Source organism: Leucoraja erinacea, chromosome 11, assembly GCF_028641065.1.
Source record: "Leucoraja erinacea ecotype New England chromosome 11, Leri_hhj_1, whole genome shotgun sequence".
Classification (NCBI taxonomy): domain Eukaryota; kingdom Metazoa; phylum Chordata; class Chondrichthyes; order Rajiformes; family Rajidae; genus Leucoraja; species Leucoraja erinaceus.
Genome location: NC_073387.1, coordinates 48,488,550 through 48,510,385, shown reverse-complemented (window position 1 = coordinate 48,510,385; position 21,836 = coordinate 48,488,550). Strand labels below are relative to the sequence as shown.

Below are 21,836 nucleotides of genomic sequence, written 5' to 3'. Positions count from 1 at the left end.
TCTCATCTATACTAGTCCCACCTGCCTGCGTTTGGCCCATATCCCTCGAAACCTGTCCTATCCATGTGGCTGTCTGATTGTTTCTTAAACATTGCGATAATCCCTGCCTCAAGTACCTACTCCAGAGCCTGTTCCATGCAACCACCATCTTTAGTGTGTAAAGTTATCCTACATATTCCTATTAAATCTTTTCCCCTTCAACCTAAATCTACAGTATGTCATCTGGTTCTCGATTCTCCTACTCTGTGCACGAGACTTTATGCGTCTTCCCGATCTATTCCTCTCATGATTTTATATAGCTCTATTAGATCACCACTCAAGCTCCTACTTTACCTCTCCCAATAGCTCAGACCCTCAAATCCCGGCAACACCCTCGTAAATCTTCTCTGCAGCCTTTCCAACTTGACAACATCTTTCCTATAACATGGTGTCCAGAACTGAACACAATACTCTAAATGAGGCCTCACCAACGTATCATATAACTGCAACATGACCTCCCAACATGACCTTCATATATTTCAAAACCAATTCTGCCTCTTTCCAATTTTTTTAATTCCCCGGGAGTTTGTTACTCTATGTGTAATCTATTGCGTTAGAAACATAGAAACAGAAAGTGGGTGCAGGAGTTGGCCATTCGGCCCTTCGAGCCAGCACCGCCATTTAAATATGATCATGGCTGATAATCCAGAATCATTACCCTGTTCCTGCTTTCTCCTCCCTGGATTCCGTTAGCCCTAAGAGCTATATCCAACTCTCTCTTGAATACGTCCAGTGAATTGGCCTCCAATGCCTTCTGTGGCAGCGAATCTCACAAATCTCTGGGTGAAAAGGTTTTACCCCATCTGAGTCCTAAACGGCCTACCCATTATTCTTAAACTGCAACCCCCTGGTTCAGGACTCCCCCAACGTCGGGAACATTTTTCCTGCATCAAGCCTGTCCAATCCCTTAATAATTTAATATGTTTCTGTAAGATGCCCTCTCCTCCTTCTAAATTCCATTGAATGTAATTCTGTGAATTTCTTTAACTTCAGTTTCAAAAGCCTAGAAATCAAGCAAACATCCTGCCAAAGTAAGCAAGGGAGAAGGAGAGAGGGTTCTTTAAAGTTTAGATGACAGTTCTGCGTGTTACTCCCCCGGCAAGCAGGGTCCTGACCTGCCCACAAGTTACATCAGTGAGATCCTGCATGTTAATTCTCCTCTCCGCCCCTCCAGTCCAGGGCTCTATAAATTGCAACTGTGTAAAAGGCAGTCTCTTACCTCAGCAGACAGCCTAGGTTTTTGCTGGGGAAAACAGTCAGAATGAAGTACCTTGTTCTCTTTGGTTTTGCCTTAGCTTTCTTTTGCATTACCCTGACCAGAGCGATATCCCCCTACAAACAAGTATTGCAGCACAGCAGGATCAGAGGCAGGCAGCATGGGTGAGAAACTTTTAAAGCAATTTTAACAGAACTTTTCCCTGAAGTTTATAAACTTTATAGCCAGGTTATTGTAAACCAGATGCCTTGTGGTGCTTAAATCACACTACTTGAGCTAGTCTTGGCTAAATGACTTTAACGCTTTTGAAAGTTAAAAAACGAATTTGGTGCGAGGTTTTGAGTGAGTCTAAACTTGAAACAATAGATTCATTGAATGGCTGTGTGGTAGATGGATTATGCTTCAGCTCCTTCCCGAGCTACTCCTGTTCAGCTTTCCATGGTTAAAAAGAAAAATATGTGTGTTCTTCCCCCCACTCCAGCCCCAATGTGTGCGCAATGCAGCAAGTCGCAGGGTCCAACAAGAAATACTTCTCCAACTGCAAACAGTGGTACCATCGGAAAATCTGCGGCAAACCCACGTGAGCTACTTAGAACCTAAAGTTTATCTGAGGTTTCAAACATGAGACCGAAAATATTCGGGGAATTATATCCTGTTGATTCTTAATCATGTTAGTAATGGTCATAACAACTGTGTAGAATTCATTATCCAGCCTACATTGTTAAAGTACTTTTACTGGCAATATGTGCAAAGATTTAAAAAAAAATAACAACATTTTCAGCTTCCTTTTGTAATTTACTCCTCCAGGTATCATTTTGATCGGGATCTATAATTTATATATATTTTTTTTAAAGATTTAAAAGAAATGAAATTGTTTTAAACCGTGAGGGAATAATTCTTGAATTGGCAATTGATCCGCCCAAGATAAAAAACATAATATTATACTTCACCAAATGTCTTTGGGATTTAATGGTAAACAATGAGCAAAAGATCCCGTTCAGAACTGCACTGGCAGAAGTAAATTACAAAAGGATGTTTGACTGTGAATGTGCTTTTCTTGAGTAGGCAGGTCTGATTTCCTCAGACAGATGATTATAAAAAAAGGTTTCAGTTTTCCTTTGTCTGGATATACTGAGTCCAGTGGCAATAAATATGCATTATGAGAAAATTGGATTTCTGTAGGGGAAATGTTTCTGGAAAGTGAAGCTTTTTTTAGATGAAATATCACAACACCGAATAGTATGGGAGTTGGCAGAAAGTGACCAGTTGTGTAACTTTTTCACATACTTCCCTTTGTTGCTGGAGCTGAAGGTTTTCAACTTAAAACTGCCGTTGGATACCTCACATGCACATGTTGCCATTTCACAACAGTAGGTAACGGAGGTGGAAAATAATAAATAATGGCAGAAACCCGAGTTTATGGAACATTGAAGTCTAAATTGGATCAATATGTCCCCACAATGTAAATTAAATCTTGACACAAATGGCTGGAGTAACTCAGCGGGTCAGGCAGCACCTCTGGAGAAAAGGAATAGGTGACGTTTCGGGTCGAGACAGAAGGATCTGAAGGAGGGTCTCGAACCGAAACGTCATCTATTCCTTTTCTCCAGAGATGCTGCCTGACCCCGCTGAGTTACTCCAGCTTTCTGTGTCTATCTTCGGTTTAAACCAACATCTGCAGTTCCTTGCTACACGTAAAAGAAATCTTGATGGGTTGCCCATAATTTTTTGAGTGGGGAAAGAACAAATGTTCCATATTCTTCATCATCTGTTGGGATGAAAGTCAATTTATTTCCAATTCTCTGTAGAAATGTTTAATGTTTATACATGTGCAGCAGCATCGTAATCAAGAACAAATGGCATGAGAAAAAAAATTCCACAGCGTTGGTACTTACACACTGATCAATGTATTAGTCAGATAGGTGTGTGCAATGAATGAAGGAAGCATTGAAGGGAATGCTGAAATGAAATATCCATCAATTTATTTAGTTAATAACCAGATGAAGGACTAAACAAAGCTTTCATATCAAGGCAAGAGTGCGTAGGTTATATATGGAGTACTTCAGAAATAACAAGGAGCTTCAAGCATTGCAAACTTCAAACACTACAAGGAATTGGCAGCCAGTACAACGTTCAGATCAGAGTTTGAAATGATATTGTGCCTCTCACGCAAATGACTATAGAGTAGATTAGTTTAGTTTAGAGATACAGCGCGGAAACAGGCCCTACGGCCCACTGACTCCACTCCACCCAGCGATCCCCACACACTAGCACTATCCCACACACACTCTAGGGACAATTTGTAATTTTACCATGCCAAATAACCTACAAACTTGTATATCTGTGGGGTGTGGGAGGGAACTGCAGCTCCAGGAGAAAACCCACGCAGGTCACGGAGAGGACGTACACACTCAGTGCAGATAGCTCCCCTAGTCAGGATTGAAAGTGGGTCTCTGGCACTGTAAGGCAGCAACTCTACCGTTACCCCACCTTATAGAGTAGATATTTCAGTGTTCTTTTTTTTACATTAAACAAAAAAAAATGTAAATAACGACATCGAGCACAGGAGCAGAATAAGGCCATTCGGCCCATTGAGTCTGCTCTGCCATTGGATCATGGCTGATCTATTATTTCCTCTCAACCCCATTGTTCTGCCTTCTCCCCGTAACCTTTGACTGGAGATTCAAGACTGTTCTCACTAAGAACCTATCAATCTTCACTTAAAAACACCCAATGACTTGGCCTCCACAGCTCCACACCTTATGAGTTTATTTCGTAATGGAATACCATATAATTCACAGAGGCATGCAATACAGAAACAGGGTCTTTGACCACCTGGTCCTATCCATTATAGTCCTAGTTACTAACAATTGGTCCAGAGATTACAATGCCTTGATGATTTAAGTGAACTTCAAGATGCTTCTGAAATGTGGTGAGAGTAAGTGCTTCCACCATCACCTCAGTTCAGTTGTACCAGATTGCAACCACCTTGACTATATGATTCTTCCTCAGATCCCCTCCATACCACAAAGTTTAAATCTATTCCCTCTAGTCTTAGATAGCTTTGCCACGCAGAGACTTTACTTACTATCTCAGCAGTAACGAGGAACTGTAGATGCTGGGTTGCACAAAAGAACACAAAGTGCTGGAGTAACTCGGGGTGGGTGGGTCAGGCAGCGTCTCTGGAGAATCAAGAGATCCACAGTCGAAACATCAATCATCCATGTTCTCCGGTGATGCTGCCTAATCCGCTGAGTTACTCCAGCACTTTACACCCATTTTTCCTACTATCTCTCCTGTCTATGACGCTCATAATTATGTATACCTCAATCAGATTGCTCTCTCAATGCCCTGTACTCTAATTTCACCTCCGACCTATGTCACTTACTCCACCCGTCTACCAGTTACCTCCCCCTTACCTGTATCCAATTGCCAAGCTTTGCCTCGCCCATAAATCTCTTTTCCGGTTTTCTGCCCACAACTCCATCAGCCTAAAGAAGGATCCTTACCCGAAATGTCATCTATCAATTTCCCCCCACAGATGCTGCCTGGCCTGATGAGTTCCTGTAACAATTAGTGTTTTGGATCGTGTTTACCAGCATCTGCAGCATCTTGTGTCTCCAATCTCTCCTGAAAACTGAAATGATTCTGGCCCGGCAATATTCTGGTAAATCTCATCAGCACCTTTTGAGTTCCACAGTTAAACTAAATCCATCAAGCCATTAAACTTCCGTTTACATAAATCCAACGCTAATCCCATTATAGACATGTGATCTCCCGGTTGCTAAACACTTTAACTCCCCTTCCCATTCCCATACTGACCTTACTGGTGGGGTATCGCCCCAGCGCAGAGGGAGAAGAGGAGGGAAGAGACTGCGACCTAAGACTTTTGCCTCCATCACAGTGAGGAGATGCTGGGTGGACTCACTGTGGTGGATGTTAATGTGTGTTTATTGTTGTTTTATTGTATGGTATTATATGTATGACTGCTGCAATTTCGTTCAGATTTCTGAATGACAATAAAAGGCTATCTATCTGTCCTGGACCTCCTTCACTGTCAGACTGAGGCCAAGTGCAAATTGGAGGTACAGCTCCTTGTATTTTGCTGTGGCCACCTACAACCCAGCGGTATGGGTTTTGATTTCTCTAACTTCAAGTAACCCTTGCAACCCCTCTCTCTCTCTCTGTCCCTCCCCTACCCTAGTCGTTGTACTAGTTTCACTGTCGACCTGTTGAGTTTCATTGTCTGTATAACTCGTTATCACCTAGCCCACCACCAACAATGGACCATTGTGGGCTCCACCTTTCCTTGATCATCATTACTCTTTTGCATATTTTACATTAATTTGTTCTCTCATTTCCCTTTTCCCTGACTCTCAGTCTGACGAAGAGTGTCCCTAGTGTGTGTGTGTGTAGGATTCCTTCATACACATTTTGGCTAATCCCATTTTATTCTTTCCACATTCCCATCAACTCCTCACAGATTCAATTGCTCATCCAGATTAGTTTAGTTTATTGTCACGTGTGTCGAGGTACTGTGAAAAGCTTTTGCTGCGTGCTTACCATCCAGCGGAAAGACAATAGATTAATACAATCGAGCCATTCGCAGTGCAGAGATGCATGATAAGAGAAGAATATTTAATGCAAGGTAAAGCCAGTAAAGTCCAATCGAAGATAGTCCGATAGCAGACACAAAATGCTGGAGTAACCCAGTGGGACAGGCAACATCTCTAGAGAGAAGGAATGGGTGACGTTTCGGATCGAGACCCTTCATCAGTCTGAAGAGGGGTCTCGACCCGAAACGCCACCCATTCCTTCTCTCCAGAGACGCTGCCTGTCCCGCTGAGTTACTCCAGCATTTTGTGTCTGCCTTCGATTTAAACCAGCATCTGCAGTTCTTTCCTACTTAACATCCAATAGTAGTTCAGGACCTCCCTCTGGTTGTGCTCTCTTCACACAATAGACAATTGACAGTAGCCAATAAACCTACCAGCCTGTCTGTCTGTGTGTGTGTGAGCTAGGAGTGTGCTAGGAATGTGGAGCACCAAGGGGAAACCCACACAGCCAGAGAGGAAACGTACAGAGTCCACACAAACAGCGCTGGAGGTCAGTCATCATAGAACTCCAGCTGTTCCAGCTGTGAGGCAGCGGTTTTGTTACTTGCCCCCTCGCTCTCTCATCTTCATTTTATCAGCAGGATGTAAGAGAATTCTGAGTCTTGAACCAATTTGTTGATCATGCTCACAGGAATGATAATTAGAACGCCTTTTATCTCTCCATAGCTCAGTGTCCACGCTTGTGTTCTTTCACTTCCTTTCCGTTTTTAAAATGTATTTATCACATTTAACACAATCATTCAAATAGAGCACCTTTTTGCTGGGAAACCGGGTATTAACATCTCTGTACAAATTCAGCTAATTGTACACACTAGTTTAGTTTAGAGATATAGCGGGGGGAAATAGGCTCTTTGGCACACCGAGTCTGCGCCAACTTGCAATTCCTGTACACTAACACTATCCTACACACACACACTAGGGACAATTTACAATTTTACTGAAGCCAAGTAGCCTACTAACCTGGTGGACTTTGGGAGGAAACCTGAGCACCTGGACAAAACTCACACAGGTCACAGGGAGAACATACAGCATCCATACAGATAGCACCCATAGTCAGGATCGAACCTGGATCTCTGTAGCTGTAATGCCCTTGTCCCACTTAGGAAACCTGAACGGAAACCTCTGGAGACTTTGCGCCCCATCCAAGGTTTCCGTGCAGTTCCCGGAGGTTTTTGTCAGTCTCCCTACCTGCTTCCACTACCTACAACCTCCGGCAACCACCAGCAACCTCCGGGAACCTCACGGAAACCTGGGTGGGGCGCAAAGTCTCCAGAGGTTTCCGTTCAGGTTTCCTAAGTGGGACAGGGGCATAAGACTGTGAAACCTTGTAAGTCTAATCTGTGAATGTTTGTTACTTAAAAATTGAGAGCAACATTACCAAAGTTGATCTTTCTTCATATAACATGTTCTCCTTGGTGTGAATAATTCTCAGGTCACTAGCATCAGTAGACAATCAGAACCATTTTCCCGGGTGGAAATGTCAAAGACTAGGGGGTATAGCTTTAAGGTGAGAAGGGCATAGGGTGGCACGGTGGCGGAGCGGTGGAGTCGCCGCCTTAGAGCGTTTACAGCACCAAATACCCTGGTTTAGTCCTGGCTACAGGTGTTGTCTGTTCCGGAGTTTGCGCGTTCTCCCCTGAATCACGTGGGTTTTCTCCAGGTGCTCCGGTTTCCTCCCACACTCCAAAGAAGTGCAGGTTTGTAGGTTAATTGGCTTGGTATAAACGTCAAAATTGTCCCTCGTGTGTGTAGGATTATGCCAGTGTGCGGGGGTCGCTGGTCGGTGCGGACTTGGCGGGCCGAAGGGCCTGTTTCCACGCTGTAAATCTAAACTAAACCGAACTAAAGGGGACATGCTGGGCAAGTTTATTTACACAGTGAGTGGTGGCTGCTTGGAACGTGCTGCCAGGTGTGTAGTGCAGATACCATAGTGGCATTTGAGAGGCTTTTGGATAGGCACGTGGAAATGCAGGGAAATGAAGGGATATGGATCTCGTGTAAGCAGGAGAGATCAGTTGAACTTAGCATTACGTTCAGTACAGTCATGGTGGGCTGTGGGGCCTTTTCCTGTGCTGTACTGTTCTATATTCTGTATTTTTAATTGCTCGTTTAAGCATTCAGGGGCCTTTATTGATGGAAGCTGACTTAATATTGGTATATTTAATTGTCTAATAGTATTACTCAGGGACGAATTAATTGCATTCCCTTCTTATTTGAATTGTAACATCATGTCAGGGGTCCTCTGCTCACTGCAAACAGCTCGATAATTTTCTTTGATGTTCAAATCAATGTAGTCATTTCTGCCTGCGAAAGCATGCCTATAACTCCCACACACATGCATCTGCTCTGCATAATTCCCCTGCTCTGTAGAATTATGGAAGACTCTGTGAGGCTATTATCCACTATAAGGCAATGCATGACTAAATTGTGCTAACTTTTATGTTTAATGATAGGGTGTATTATAATTAAACAAGGATACGGGCAGCACGATGGAGCAGGGTTAGTTTGTACAGTGGCCCACATTGGGAACACCAGCTGCAGTAGAGGTTAGAGGAGGTGCATGTGAACCTCTGCCTCACCTGGAAGGACTGTCGGGGGGGTCCCTGGATGTAGTCGAAGGAGGGGGTATGAGGACAGGTGCTGCATTATTTCCCCCACCCCCACCCACTACAATCAGTGTTCTGACCCGAAACCTGAGGGGGGATCCATTGAAACTTACCGCACAGCGAAAGGCATGGACAGAGTGAATGTGGAGAAGATGTTTCCACTAGTGGGAGAGTCTAGGACCAGAGACCATAGCCTCAGAATAAGAGGACGGACCTGTAGAAAGGAGAAGAGGAGGAATTTCTTTAGAGGCTGGTGATTTTGTGAAATTAATTGCCACTTGATTAGTACGGGTGTCAAGGGTTATGGGGAGAAGGCAGGGAGAACTGGGTTAGGAAGGGAGGGAGGGATATATCCTAGCCATGATTGAACTGGCGGAGTTGACTGGATGGGGCCAAGGTATGCCTAATTCTGGGTCTCCTATGACTTATAAATAAAACATCACCTATCCATTTTCCTCCAGAGATGCTGCCGTGAGCTGCTGAGTTTACTCCCTAGCGCTTTTTGTGTCTAGTCCTTTGGTATAAACCCCGCATCTGCTTTCTCAGTTCTTTTTTATTACAAAATCTTGGGCCAGACCTCCAGCTCACATTTTCTCTTGTCAACTCCCATAACATCTGCAGGTTATCACCTGGCCAGGCCTTGGGAATTAATCTTAATCCTCCTTAGATGTATTTCAATCGACTCTCCCTTGGTGGGTGCATTTCATGAACCCTATGGTGGCCTACGTTTAAAAAAACCAGGTAGTAATGCAGTGTTAGTCGCTTCTCCTGTGCCCAGACAAGAAGTTCCTGCTTTTGCAAATTCTGGGATTATTACCTGAACTCGAGTGCCGATTCCGCGCGGCCTTTGACCTTGGGTCTCGGACTGGGGGGTTTTTTTAGTTTGAAGGCATCTGGCCCTGAGGTTCACCGTGTCCTTCTGAATTTTTACTCGGTACACCTATCCCTTACTGAGTACCGCCGTTTTAGTGCACGCTTGTCTTTCTAATTCCAACAGGATGCCTCATTTTGTGGCAAAGCGGTCCCCTATTGAATACATTGTGATTGCACTACTTATATTGTGCTCAGTTGTTTCCCCTCTCGGCGACCACGTTCAGTATTTCACCCTCAATCAAACATGAAAAACATTATCACCTTCTTTTTGCACCTCTCCACCTCGACTGAATCCGCTGTTCCTAGGTTGTGGCCCAATTCACTACACTTATTTATGGTCTGGTGAGACCAAAGCGTTGTGATGTTGCTTCGGCCTGTACCTTCTCGCCCCTTTTAGGAGTTCATCTTTTTTTGCCCGATATCCACCTCCGTCTCAGTCGGTCCAGACCACCGCCAGATCTTCTGCTGTGGAGTTGTATCGTAAGATACACTAACGCCCCCCTCCCTTCCCACACGACCTTTTCTCCGTCCTGGTCTCTATGTCGCCACGTTCAGCTGTGAAGGCCCAAGTAAAATTGAAGCAGCAGCCATGTATGATTTCGCTCTGGGCAGTCTTACACTAGGCTGTTTTAATTTGTCTCTAGGTTCTCTCCCTCTTCCCTCTTCTGTTGTCTATGCTAGAGCTGTTCTATCCTCACCATCTGTCTCTCTCTACCATTTCTCTCTGTAATCCTCTCTATCTCATCATCACTCTCTTACCTCTCTACATTAAGGAACTTGTGGCTATTCGTTCCCCTCGTGTCTCCCTCTCTCTACACTGTCATTACCTCTCATCTCTCTCCGTCTCTCTGACGTCTTGTCAATAGTATGACTCGTCCTATCTAAATCCGCTTCCGCTTTCCTCCTTCCCCTGTCCCTTCCCTGTCCTCTGTTCCTTTTTTTTCTTCCCCCCATGCAGCCCAACCACACAGGTTACCAGTGTACACGTTTTCCTCTTGACTGCTTTCTCCCTTCTGGCTCCTGCACACCTTCACCTATTCCCGTCTTCTGTGTTTTTCCTCTTCCATGGTATCCGAGCGCGTATGATTATTGCACGTGGTCTCTCACCACCCCAAGCAATGTATACCCAGGCTCTCATACTTACCATAGCACCCCTGCTCGCTTTTTCCCTGGTCGTCCACTAACTTGTCACTCGTTTCTGTTCGGTCCTATCGTTTCTTGTTCTACCGCTGAGAACTCTCCCACGACTCTTATGTGTATTTTCCTACACTCACAAAAAAAATTTCTTTCATTTCTTGGACTGGGTCGTGATGGTGGGGCAGGCTGACTTTAACGGAGTATTGATCGCCTTACCCGCGGTGTAATAAAGGCACTATAGTGTGTGAAGAAGACTCTGAACAATGAACCACGACTGGTGCTTGCCTGTTTTCTTGCGCTGCAGCGGTCCGCAGGGCTGACTTGATTTCCTTGAGCACACAGTTATACAGTATGTAATATGAATGCAAGAAGCGTGATACAGAAAGTGAACTGCACGACTGCTGGTAATCGTTATTCGTAAAATTACGCTGTGTGTCCGAGGACACTCAAATGGGACATGGCGCCCTAGTGGTACACATACCCCAGTTTGCATGACAGCGCCAAAGTAGCTATGAGTGGAAAACTTTGCATTTACTTGGAGTCCAATATCACCAAAAAAATGCTTCTCCCAGGACAAGATACATATTGAAAGAAGGCAAACGGACCAAAGAAAAAGCCGGGCCCTATCCCTCTTACTTACCATAGATAAGGCTGATACGGAACCGTCATGCAGCTGCCCTCCCTACACTCTCTCACAACTTTACTACAGACTGCACCATAGAAATGTAATAATTTGAATTAGGATGCCAGGACAGCTTGTGGTTGTGTCCCTGTGAACAGCTCCAATCCAAGGCCGCAAGGAAAATTTTGCAGCCCCCACGAATTGTGGTGTTGGACGCAGCCCAGGGGACAGTCACACAAAAACCAACCACTCCCTTCCATTTGACTCCATTTATACCTCACACTTGCATCGGCAAGGCAAGGCAGTAATCGGTTTAGTGGGGAGGGGAAACTGCTAGAGTCAAGTTATTAAAAAAGACAAAGGGGGGATAGCAGCACCAAATTGGGGAAACAGTGGTGAAAAATCAATGGACCCAAAGGTTCAGCATGGATTACGAAAAGGGTAAATTTCCATGGTCTGACGAATCTTTGATAGAGTTTTCGAGGGATGTAAACTAGGAGCCGTGGGATTAGGGGGAGAGAAACCGTGGGAGGTGGTGTATCTGGACTTAGCAGGAAGGCTTTTGACACGAGGTCCCACATAAGAAGATTAGTATACAAACTTAAAACACACGGCCCCATTGGGGTTCAGTTGATTGGTGGTAGAGAACTGGGGCTGGCAAAACAGGAAAGCAAAGAGTAGGACGTAAACGGGGTCCTTTTCACAATGGAGGCAGGCAGTGACTAGGTGGGGTACAGCAAGGCTCAGTGCTGGGAACCCCAGCTATTTACAATATATATTAATGATCTGGATGAGGGGGGGAATTGGAAGGCAAATATCTCCAAGTTGCGGTTGGGGATGGACACTAAGCTGGGGGGCAGTGTGTTAGCTGTGAGGAGGATGCTAGGAGGGGGACTGCAAGGTGACTTGGATTAGGCCTGGGTTGTGAGTGGGGGCAAAATGTTTGGGCAGATGCCCAGTATAATGTGGATAATGTGGCGGTTATCACACCCTTTTTTGGTGGCCAAAAACAAACGGGAAAGAAGCAAGACCTATTATATCTAAATGGGTGGCCGATTGGGAAAGGGGGGGGCGAGGCCATGCAGCGGAGACTAGGTGTGGCATGGTACACCAGTCCTTTTGAAAAGTAGGCACCTGCAGGTGCACGCAGGCAGTAAAGAAAGCGAAATTGGTGGGCTATGTTAAGCTTTTCATTGCAAAAGGATTTGAGTATATAGGAGCAGGGAGGGTCTTACTTGCAGTTGTTAACAGGGGGTCTTGGTGAGGGGACACCTAGGAGTATTGCGTTTTTACAGTTTTGGTACTGGCAATTTCTGAGGACAAGGATCATTTATGAACACCATAGGGAGGGGAGAGTATTGCGTTAACAAGTCAGACTGAATCTGGGGTCAGGACCAATTCATGAAGCCCATATATTTTTTTAAGGTCTGGACTTATGATTTCCGGGCAGGAGACGGTTCACCCAGACTGGATTCCTGGGGGGACCCCCCCCCTCAGGGGGGTAGTTGAGGCCAGTTCAGATTTAAGAGGGAGTTAGATGTGGCCCTTGTGGCTAAGGGGATCAGGGGGTATCGAGAGAAGGCAAGGTACGGGATACTGAGTTGGATGATCAGCCATGATCATATTGAATGGTGGTGCAGGCTCGAAGGCCGAATGGCCTACCAGATACAGGGACAATTTCTTCCCAGCTGTTATCTGGCAACTGAATCATCCTACCACAACTAGAGAGCAGTGCTGAAGTACTGTCCACCTCTTTGGTGACCGGACTATTCTTGATCGGACTTTGCTGGCTTTATCTTGCACTAAACGTTATTCCCCCATCATGGATATATACACTGTAAATGGCTTGGTTGTAATCATATATTGTCCTTCTGCTGACTGGTTAGCGTGTAACAAAATCTTTTCAGCACGTGACAATAAACTAAACTGAACTGAACTGAATTGAACTGAACATCTGTGGAGGGAATGGACAGACAAACTATTTGGGTCTGTACCCTTCTTCAGACAGATATAATCGCAAGACTTTCCTTTTTAATTGGAAACATAATGCATTAAGCTTCAAAACGAAGATATAAGTGTGCTAATTATTATATTATACCCACTGAGTTACTCCAGCACTTTGCGTCCATCTTTGGTACAGACCAGCATCTGCAGTTCTTTGTTTCTACCTAATTATTATATTTGCTGTATGATCATTCCTTGATACAGGAATCTTAGCCGGGTGATATGACTCGGATTTATCCGTGGGTTGCTTTCATGAGTCACAAAGTTGTAGTGGTTGGAAATTTGCTTCCAAGTAATTATATACCCTCGTCATAATTCACTCTGATCACACGATAAACACTGCCAGATTTCCAATGCAACCTTTTGCTGTACAGATTCATGTTTCCTTATGTCATGGTTAAACAATGCTTTTATATAATGACTTGCCTCTGAAGTAAGGATGTATTGCACATGTAGAAGCTGAACAGTTATGAGAAATGGGCCACGTTCTGTGTAAGATGGAACGGCAGATGCTGGTTCAAACCGAAGATAGACACAAAAAGCTGGAGTTACTCAGTGGGTCAGGCAGCATCTCTGGAGAAAAGGAATAGGTGACATCTTCTTCGGTCTAAAGAAGGGTCTTGACCAGAAACGTCACCTATTCTTTTTTTCCCAGAGCAGCTACCCGACCAGCTGAGTTACTCCAACGTTTTGTGCATTATTCTATTAGTTCCTTACCATATACAACATCTGTGTTTTTCTCCATTGCAATCAATAAGACTTGGTTGCTAAGAAAGTTGACTATTTTGGTGTCTTGCATAATCATATTAAAAAAAAAAAATCATTTGTGAAATTCAAGAGTGGAAAATGTGGTCTGCAAAATCCGTGATTTTAGTTCTAGGTTCCTTGGAACTACTGCCGCAGAAAGCAAGAATGGAACGAGAATCTCGTCAGTGTTCAACAAAGCGCAGTGCATCTCCAGAAACGACTTTTGAGATAGACACAAAGTGCTGGAATAACTCAATAGGTCAGGCAGCATCTCTGGGAAATAAAGGAAGGGTGATGTTTCAGGTCGGGACACTTCTTCAGGCTGACACAGAGTTAATTAATAACACTATCTTGTTTGAAATCGGGCACTGTTGTAACAAACAAGACACCTCCATCTTTCATGGAGAGTCATAGTCGTACAGCACGGAAACAGGTTCTTTGGCCCCGCCGAGTCTGTGCCGACCATCGCTCACCTCACGCACTACTTCTATCCTACTCACTAGGGACAAGTTACAGAAGCCAATTAATCTACAAACCTGTATGCATTTCGAATGTGGGAGGAAACCTGAGCACCCAAAGAAAACCCACGCAATCACAGGGAGAAACTGTGCAGACAGCACCCATAGTCAGCATCGAACCTGGGACCCTGGCGTTGTAATGCAGCAACTCTACCGCTGCACCACTATGCCGTTCCTTCTACAGTCGTTCTGGAGTTTAGCAGTATGCTTATAGCTAATCTTACTTGCATCTCGTACTTGCATGTTATAAGTACAGTTACTTGAATAGTTGGGTCCTCTTAAATATATATCACATCGCATCTCTTGTTACGTGGGTCCTTTATTTCTATGTTGCAACCAATGCATTTTCCATTTTATAAATGCCATTGTATTGATACCCCATCAAATAATAATTTGCAAGAATAACTATTTGATAAGAGCGATAAAATTCATCTTTAAGATTTATACTTTGATTTTAGGAACACATTACAATGTTAATAATTCATATCCCTCCTTCTCTCCAATAAACCCTCCAAAATGGTGACATAGAAACATAGAAAATAGGTGCAGGAGTAGGCCATTCGGCCCTTCGAGCAAGCACCGCCATTTAATATGATCATGGCTAATCATTCAAAATCAGTATCCCGTTCCTGCTTTCTTCCCATATCCCTTGTTTCCGTTGGCCCTAAGATCTATACCTAAGTCTCTCTTGAATATATCCAGTGAATATTCCTTGTATGATGCAAAACATACGGCTAATAAAGTGTGATTATGATGATTATGATTATGAATTGGCCTCCACTGCTTTCTGTGGCAGAGAATTCCACAGATTCACATCCCTCTGGGTGACAACCCAGGTGACTCTTTGTGTGCAAGTCACAGAAGTGGATCCGTAATCACGCATTACAATCGCTCCACTCTTTTAAATATCTGTACACTGTGGATGGCTCAATTGTAATCATGTATTGTCTTACCGCTGACTGGTTACTTCAGTACATGCGACAATAAGCTAAACTCAAACTCAAGCATCTACAATGCAGGACCGTAACAACACTGAAAAGACAATTGGACAGGTACATTAGAAGAATATGGGCTAAACACGGGCAGGTAGCACTAGCATTGATGGGGCATCTTGGTTGGAATGGACACGTTGGGCTGAAGGGCCTGTTTGCATACAGTATGACTCTCTGACTTTATTACTATCCACAACACAACCACACTAGATAAAATGTATCTTAGGCACCCCTTCGGTCATGGCTGAAGGAGGCCTATGATATGAAGGGGGCCTAAGATATGTCTCCAGTGTGCTATTCCCTTTATGGAGGACGCCTGTGCGTGACTTTACTTAACGTGGGGAGACTGGTGCACAGACAGCCACCACACGGTCCTTGACAGATCTGGGTCAGGATCCGGTGGCATGGAGTCCAAGATGACCGGAGCCCCTTTTCTGCTGCAGCCTTCAGCCGCCTTCCCAGCCGTTGTGACGCTCCACTAAGGTCAGCCGTCGTCCTCCGCCTGTTCCACCATTGAGGCCTTGGTTGGATTTCTCTTTGTCAGAGACCTCCCCCTTGACCTTACCGCCATGGGTGGCCCTACCAGGAGCATAGCTCCAGACGGCATCGCTCTCAGGATCTCAGGTCCACACAAGCTTCTCCACCACGACAAGGTGACAATCCATGGAGAAGATAAAGGTGACAATCCACGGAGAATATATATAATGCTTAAGCAAACAGTGAGACTGAGAAAACATCGGCTGGACATGGAATGTCTGTATGGGCCACAGGTCGGAAGAAGGTTCTCGAGCCAAAACATCCCCTATTCCTTTTCTCCAGAGATGCTGTCTGACCCGCTGAGTTACTCCAGCTTTCTGTGTCCATCTTCGGTTTAAGCTAGCATCCGCAGTTCCTTCCTACACAGTACAGGAATGAACCGTTGTCACTGGAAGTCAGATCTGCCAAGAAGACAAGATTTCATAAATCGTGTAAAGGAGGAAAGTAATCATCTCTGAGAAAGCAGATAGCAGCAACAGCTGCGCGATCATTGAGTCAGAACATTCTCATTTAGAAAGTATCGAAGCTCTCTGGAGCTTGGAGACATGTACATATGGTTCCTGGAGCATGAGTCCTCCTGGGTGCTTTGCTGTAGACAATGTTATGAAATTCTGTTCCAGTGTGGTTTTTAAATGGCAAACAGTCAGGTGTGAATATAACTAATGTTAGATGCTTAGAAATAAAAGTTATTTTAAGACATCAAGTGGCATGGTGGCGCAGAGGTAGAATTGCTGCCTTACAGGGCAGGGTTCGATCCTGACTACTGGTGCTGCCTGTATGGAATTTGTACATTCTCTCTGAGACCACGTGGGCTTTCTCTGGCTGCTCTAGTTTCCACCCACGCACCAAAGATTTACAGATGAAAATTGTAAATTGTCCCTAGTATGTAGGATAATGCTAGTGTATGGGGAGCACTGGTTGGCGCGGACTCGGTGGGCCGAATGGCCTGTTTCCACACTGTATCTCTAAACTAAACAAAACATACAAAGCTGTTTTATAAATGTTTTTTTCTTCAGTAGTCCTAGTTAAGGACGTTTTTTTAGTTCATGGAAACAGGCCCTTCGGCCCAACAAGTCCACGCTAACCACTGACCCAGATTAAGCTGGCGCCCAAACCAGGCGACTCTGCGCGCTGGTCCTAGAAGTAGATCTGCCAACACTCACTACAATCGCGGCACTCTTTGAAACCTCTACTCCAACACCAGCATTTCTCACTTTCACCTCAAGTTATTCCCTTTATCCTGTATCTGTACACTGTGTATAAGCACATGTATAATCTATCCGTTGACTGGGTGGTGCGTAACAAAGAATGTTTGACAATAAGCTAAAAGTGACAATAAACTAAATGAAACTAAACCCTTTCATACAAGCTCTATGTTATCCCACTTGCGCAAACATTCCCTATATATTAGGGGCAATTTATAGAGACCAATTAACCCAAGAACCCACACTCTTCGTATTGTGGGAGGAAACCCTATTGTACATTTCTATACATGAGGGTCTGAGATCTGGGTGAGGACACCATGGGAATGATTGAGCATAAAAATGTCATGTTGTTGCCTCCACATTTGTTGTTGATGCTAAAGCTCCTGTCGCACATTGAATCCTCAATGATGACAACACCTACAGTGAACCCATGCTTAGAGTCATAGAGTGAAACAGTGTGGAAACAGGCCCTTCAGCCCGACCTGCCCTCACCTGCAACATGTCCCATCTACACTAGTCCCACCAGCCTGCATTAGGCCCGTATCCCTCTAAACCTGTCCTATCCATGTGCCTGTCCAAATGTTTCTAAAATGTTGCAATACTACCTGTCTCAACTACCTCCTCCGGCAGCTCGTTCAATACACCCACCACCCTATGTAAATATAATTCCCTTCTGGTTCCTATTAATTCTTTCCCCCCTCACATTAAAACGATGCCCTCTGGTTCTTGATTTCTCCTCTGCTGGGCTAGAGCCTCTGTGTGTCTAACCAATCTAATCATCTCATGATTTTGTACACCTCTATAAGATCATCCGTCATCCTCCTCCGCTCCAAGTAATAGAATCCTAGCCTGCCTAACCTCTCCCTATAGCTCAGGCCCTCAAGTCCTGGCGACATCCTCATAAATCTTGTCTGCACCCTTTCCGGCTTGACAACATCTTTCCTATTGCATGGTGCCCAGAACTGAACACAATACTCTAAATGCTGATTGGAATGATCCCTTTGCAATCATATCCAGACCTTCTGCAAACTCTGAGCTAGAAGTAGTTAAGTTGTGTACTTCCAATGGAAAAAAAACACCACAGGGCTGAAGGGCTGGCAATTTAGCAGCACTACTTTGCATTATCAAGACAAATATTACTCCCACCCTTTAGCAGAAATCAATAGAACAAAATAAGTAGGAAGGAACTGCAGATGCTGGTTTAAACTGAATATAGACACAAAAAGCTGGAGTAACTCAGCGGGGCAGTCAGCATCTCTGGAGAGAAGGAATGGGCATTGAGTTACTCCAGCTTTTGATGTCTGGCTTCAACAAAAACAAAGTTCCGTATAATATACAGTATATAAAAAATGCATACTCAGCTGGTCAGGAGGGAACTGGGCAGTCAACATTTCTGATCGGATTAAAATAGTACAGGTGAGGTAGCCAGTATAAAGAACTGACGGGGGGGGGGGGGGGGGGGGGGGGGGGGGGGGGGGGGGGGGGGGGGGGGGGGGGGGGGGGGGGGGGGGGGGAATAGATGGATCCAAGGTGAATAATTGTGTTTGCAGAGTATCATGTTATATCTGTTGGGTTGCAGCAAGTAAGAATTTCATTCTTCCGTTTCGGGACATTTTACAATAAAACGCTCTTGATTCTTTCTCCAGTAGTTCATTTATTTTGCTTGAAGATGGTCCACACTGTGAAAGAGAGAGTTGGTGCTTGTGATGGGTTTATGGCACTGAGGGACTTTTATTATCAATAACTTCTTGAAGATGAGTGGAAAAATTAGAGGTGGCTGCACTCCAATACAAGCACATTACTGGCAATGTCAAAATGTGTCATTTCCTCTTGATATAGTTCCTTGGACGTGTTGATAGATTTCATTACCATTACTGTCAATGGGGACTGGACAGGATTTTTGCAGAGATAAGACGCAGAAACAAGGAACTGCAGATGCTGGTTAATATCAAAGATGGACACAAAGCGCTAGAGTAACTCAATGGGTCCTATAGCATCTCAGGAGATCAAGTCTACACCACCATTCAATCATGGCTGATCTATCTCTACTTCCTAACCCCATTCTCCTGCCTTCTTCCCATAACCTCTGACACCCGTGCTAATCAAGAATCTATCTATCTCTGCCTTAAAAAATCTTCACTGACTTGGCCTCCGCAACCTTCTGTGGCAAAGAATTCCACAGATTCACCACCCTCTGACTAAAGAAATTTCTCCTCTTCTCTTTCCTAAAACAATGTCCTGTAATTCTGAGGCGATGACCTCTAGTCCTATACTCTCCCACTAGTGGAAACATCCTCTCCACATCCACTCTATCCAAGCCTTTCAATCTTCTGTATGTTTCAATAAGACCCCCCCTCATTCTTCTAAACTCCAGCGAGTACAGGCCCAGTGCCGACAAACGCTCATCATAGATTAACCTACTCATTCTTGGACCCTTCTTCCAATTAAGGGTATGGGGTGGGGGTGGGAGGAGGGAAGTGAAGATTTGGAGGCATTGATTTTTATCTTTGATTTGTTCTTTTCATACCTTTGATTGATGTGTTCTTTGTATCTTTTTCTACCTCTGGTTTCCCTCTCCCCTGAATCTCAGTCTGAAGAAGAGCCTTGACCCGAAATGTTACCCATTCCTTCTCTCCAGAGATGCTGCTTGACCCGCTGAGTCACTCCAGCATTTTGTGTCTATCTTCATTGTAAACCAACATCTGCAGTTCCTTCAACTTACCCCATTAGTCTATTAATACAGTGTTAAATATAGCACACCTCTTCCATCCCTCCCCATCCAAAGGTTAGTTGCCAGTTCTGATATTAAACCCATTTTTTAATTGCTCTTGCTATGCGTGGTTCTTCACCAGCAAATAAGTTCCAGTTCTTCATTTAGTTTAGATATCACTCTGTAACATAACATCCCACATACATCTATCTGTCTGTTTATTTATCTATCTATCTATCTATCTATCTATCTATCTATCTATCTATCTATCTATCTATCTATCTATCTATCTATCTATCTATCTATCTATCTATCTATCTATCCTAAAAATCTCATCTTGACCACTGCGTTGTTTTTAAATTTGTGCAAAAATGGTACCCTATATCACTAGGATTTATTTGCCACCTTACTCACCGTTCTCCTCTGCTCCAAGCGCACCAAGCTTTGTTCCGATCAGTGGAACATTAGAAAAGTTTTGAAGGTTTAAAGAATTGTGCGATCAGCAGATTGGTCTTCTTGCCAGTCAGTCACCATGAAGATAAAGCCCCTTCCGGGGACAAGGAGAATAAAGCCCCGGAGGCGGGGTATGAGTCAGTCAGCCCGGAAGCCATGAGTGAGAGTTGAGTCCAGAGCTGTGAGCCCCCCCCCCCATCTACAGATCTACAAAGAGTTGAAGATTCACAATATGTAGAGAATTAGGATAGAAAGGACCGATGAAGGCTTCTTCTCTTCCCAGAAGGAAAAGCTAATATTACTTAGGTCTCGGTGTGTCTATTTCTTGGAGTCAGTGGGTGTGTCAAAGACTTGGCAAAACTTAAGAAAGATTAAGTTGTAAGTCATATTTTATAACAAATTCAAATTGTATTGCAGCTGGCAATTTAATTTGCTTGTAATAAAGTCCATCTTACACTGCCCCTTTAACCTTTTGCTTTGTAACTTTATACATGATAACTTTATAGTCAACCTTCCTTGGATCTTAAATGCAAAAAATAAAATTGCAGAATTGCAACATCTGAAATGAAAACAGAAAATCTATTCTCATTCCTTAGAAATGTCTTGAACTACTATCTACCTCATTGGAGACCCTCGGGCTATCTGTAATTGGACTTTACTGGCATTGTTTTGCACTAAATGTTATTCACATTATTCCCTTCATCATGAATATACACACAAAAAGCTGAAGTCACTCAGTGGGACAGACAGCATCTCTGGAGAAAAGGATTAGGTGACGATTTGGGTCGAGACCCTTCTTCTGAGAGTCAGGGACCTTAAAGCAGCTTCTGCAGTTCTTTTCTACACTTTTCATGTATCATGTGGGTGGCTCCATTGTAATCATGATTTGTTTATCCGCTGACTGATTAGATGGGTCTCAACCACATTCTCTTGCCTTCTCTCCATAACTACGGACACCCGTACTAATCAAGAATCTGTTTACCTCCGCCTTAAAATATCGATTAACTTGGCCTCCACAGCCTTCTGTGGCAATGAATACCACAGATTCGCCACCCTCTGACTAAATAAATTCCTCCTCATCTCCTTCCTAAAGATACATCCTTTTATTCTGAGGCTGTGGTCACTGGTCCCAGATTTTCCCACTAGTGGAAACATTCAAATTCATTACTTCAGACCTACACGCCTGATCTTCGGCAGCTAGCCCAGAAATGTGACCAAAATATCTAGTAACATATAATGTGATTACGACAAAAATGCTGGAGAAACTCAGCGGGTGCAGCAGCATCTATAGAGTGAAGGAAATAGGCAACGATTCTTCAGTCTGAAGAAGGGTTTCGGCCCGAAACGTTGCCTATTGCCTTCGCTCCATACATGCTGCTGCACCCGCTGAGTTTCTCCAGCATTTTTGTGCAACATATAATGTGAAATGTATTTACTGGAAGACCCGGCTAATTCTCACAGAAGCTGGAGTAACTCAGCGGGTTAGGCAGTATCTTTGGAAAAAAGGAATAGGTCAAGACCCTTCTTCAGACTGAGAGTCAGGGGGAAGGGAAACAAGAGT

The 21,836-nt window shown here is 44.2% G+C and overlaps 1 protein-coding gene across 1 annotated transcript in view; it reads left to right on the top strand.

Annotated features, from left to right (window-relative positions):
* Positions 1 to 1,226: 1,226 nt before the first annotated feature.
* The window catches only part of tgfbi (transforming growth factor, beta-induced), a 69,878-nt gene continuing 49,268 nt past the window's right edge, over positions 1,227 to 21,836 (top strand). Inside the window, exons 1-2 of the mRNA XM_055643202.1 lie at positions 1,227 to 1,419; positions 1,737 to 1,835. Coding sequence (XP_055499177.1) covers positions 1,301 to 1,419; positions 1,737 to 1,835 — 218 coding nt within the window. The 5' untranslated portion in view covers positions 1,227 to 1,300. The remainder of the gene's footprint in view (positions 1,420 to 1,736; positions 1,836 to 21,836) is intronic.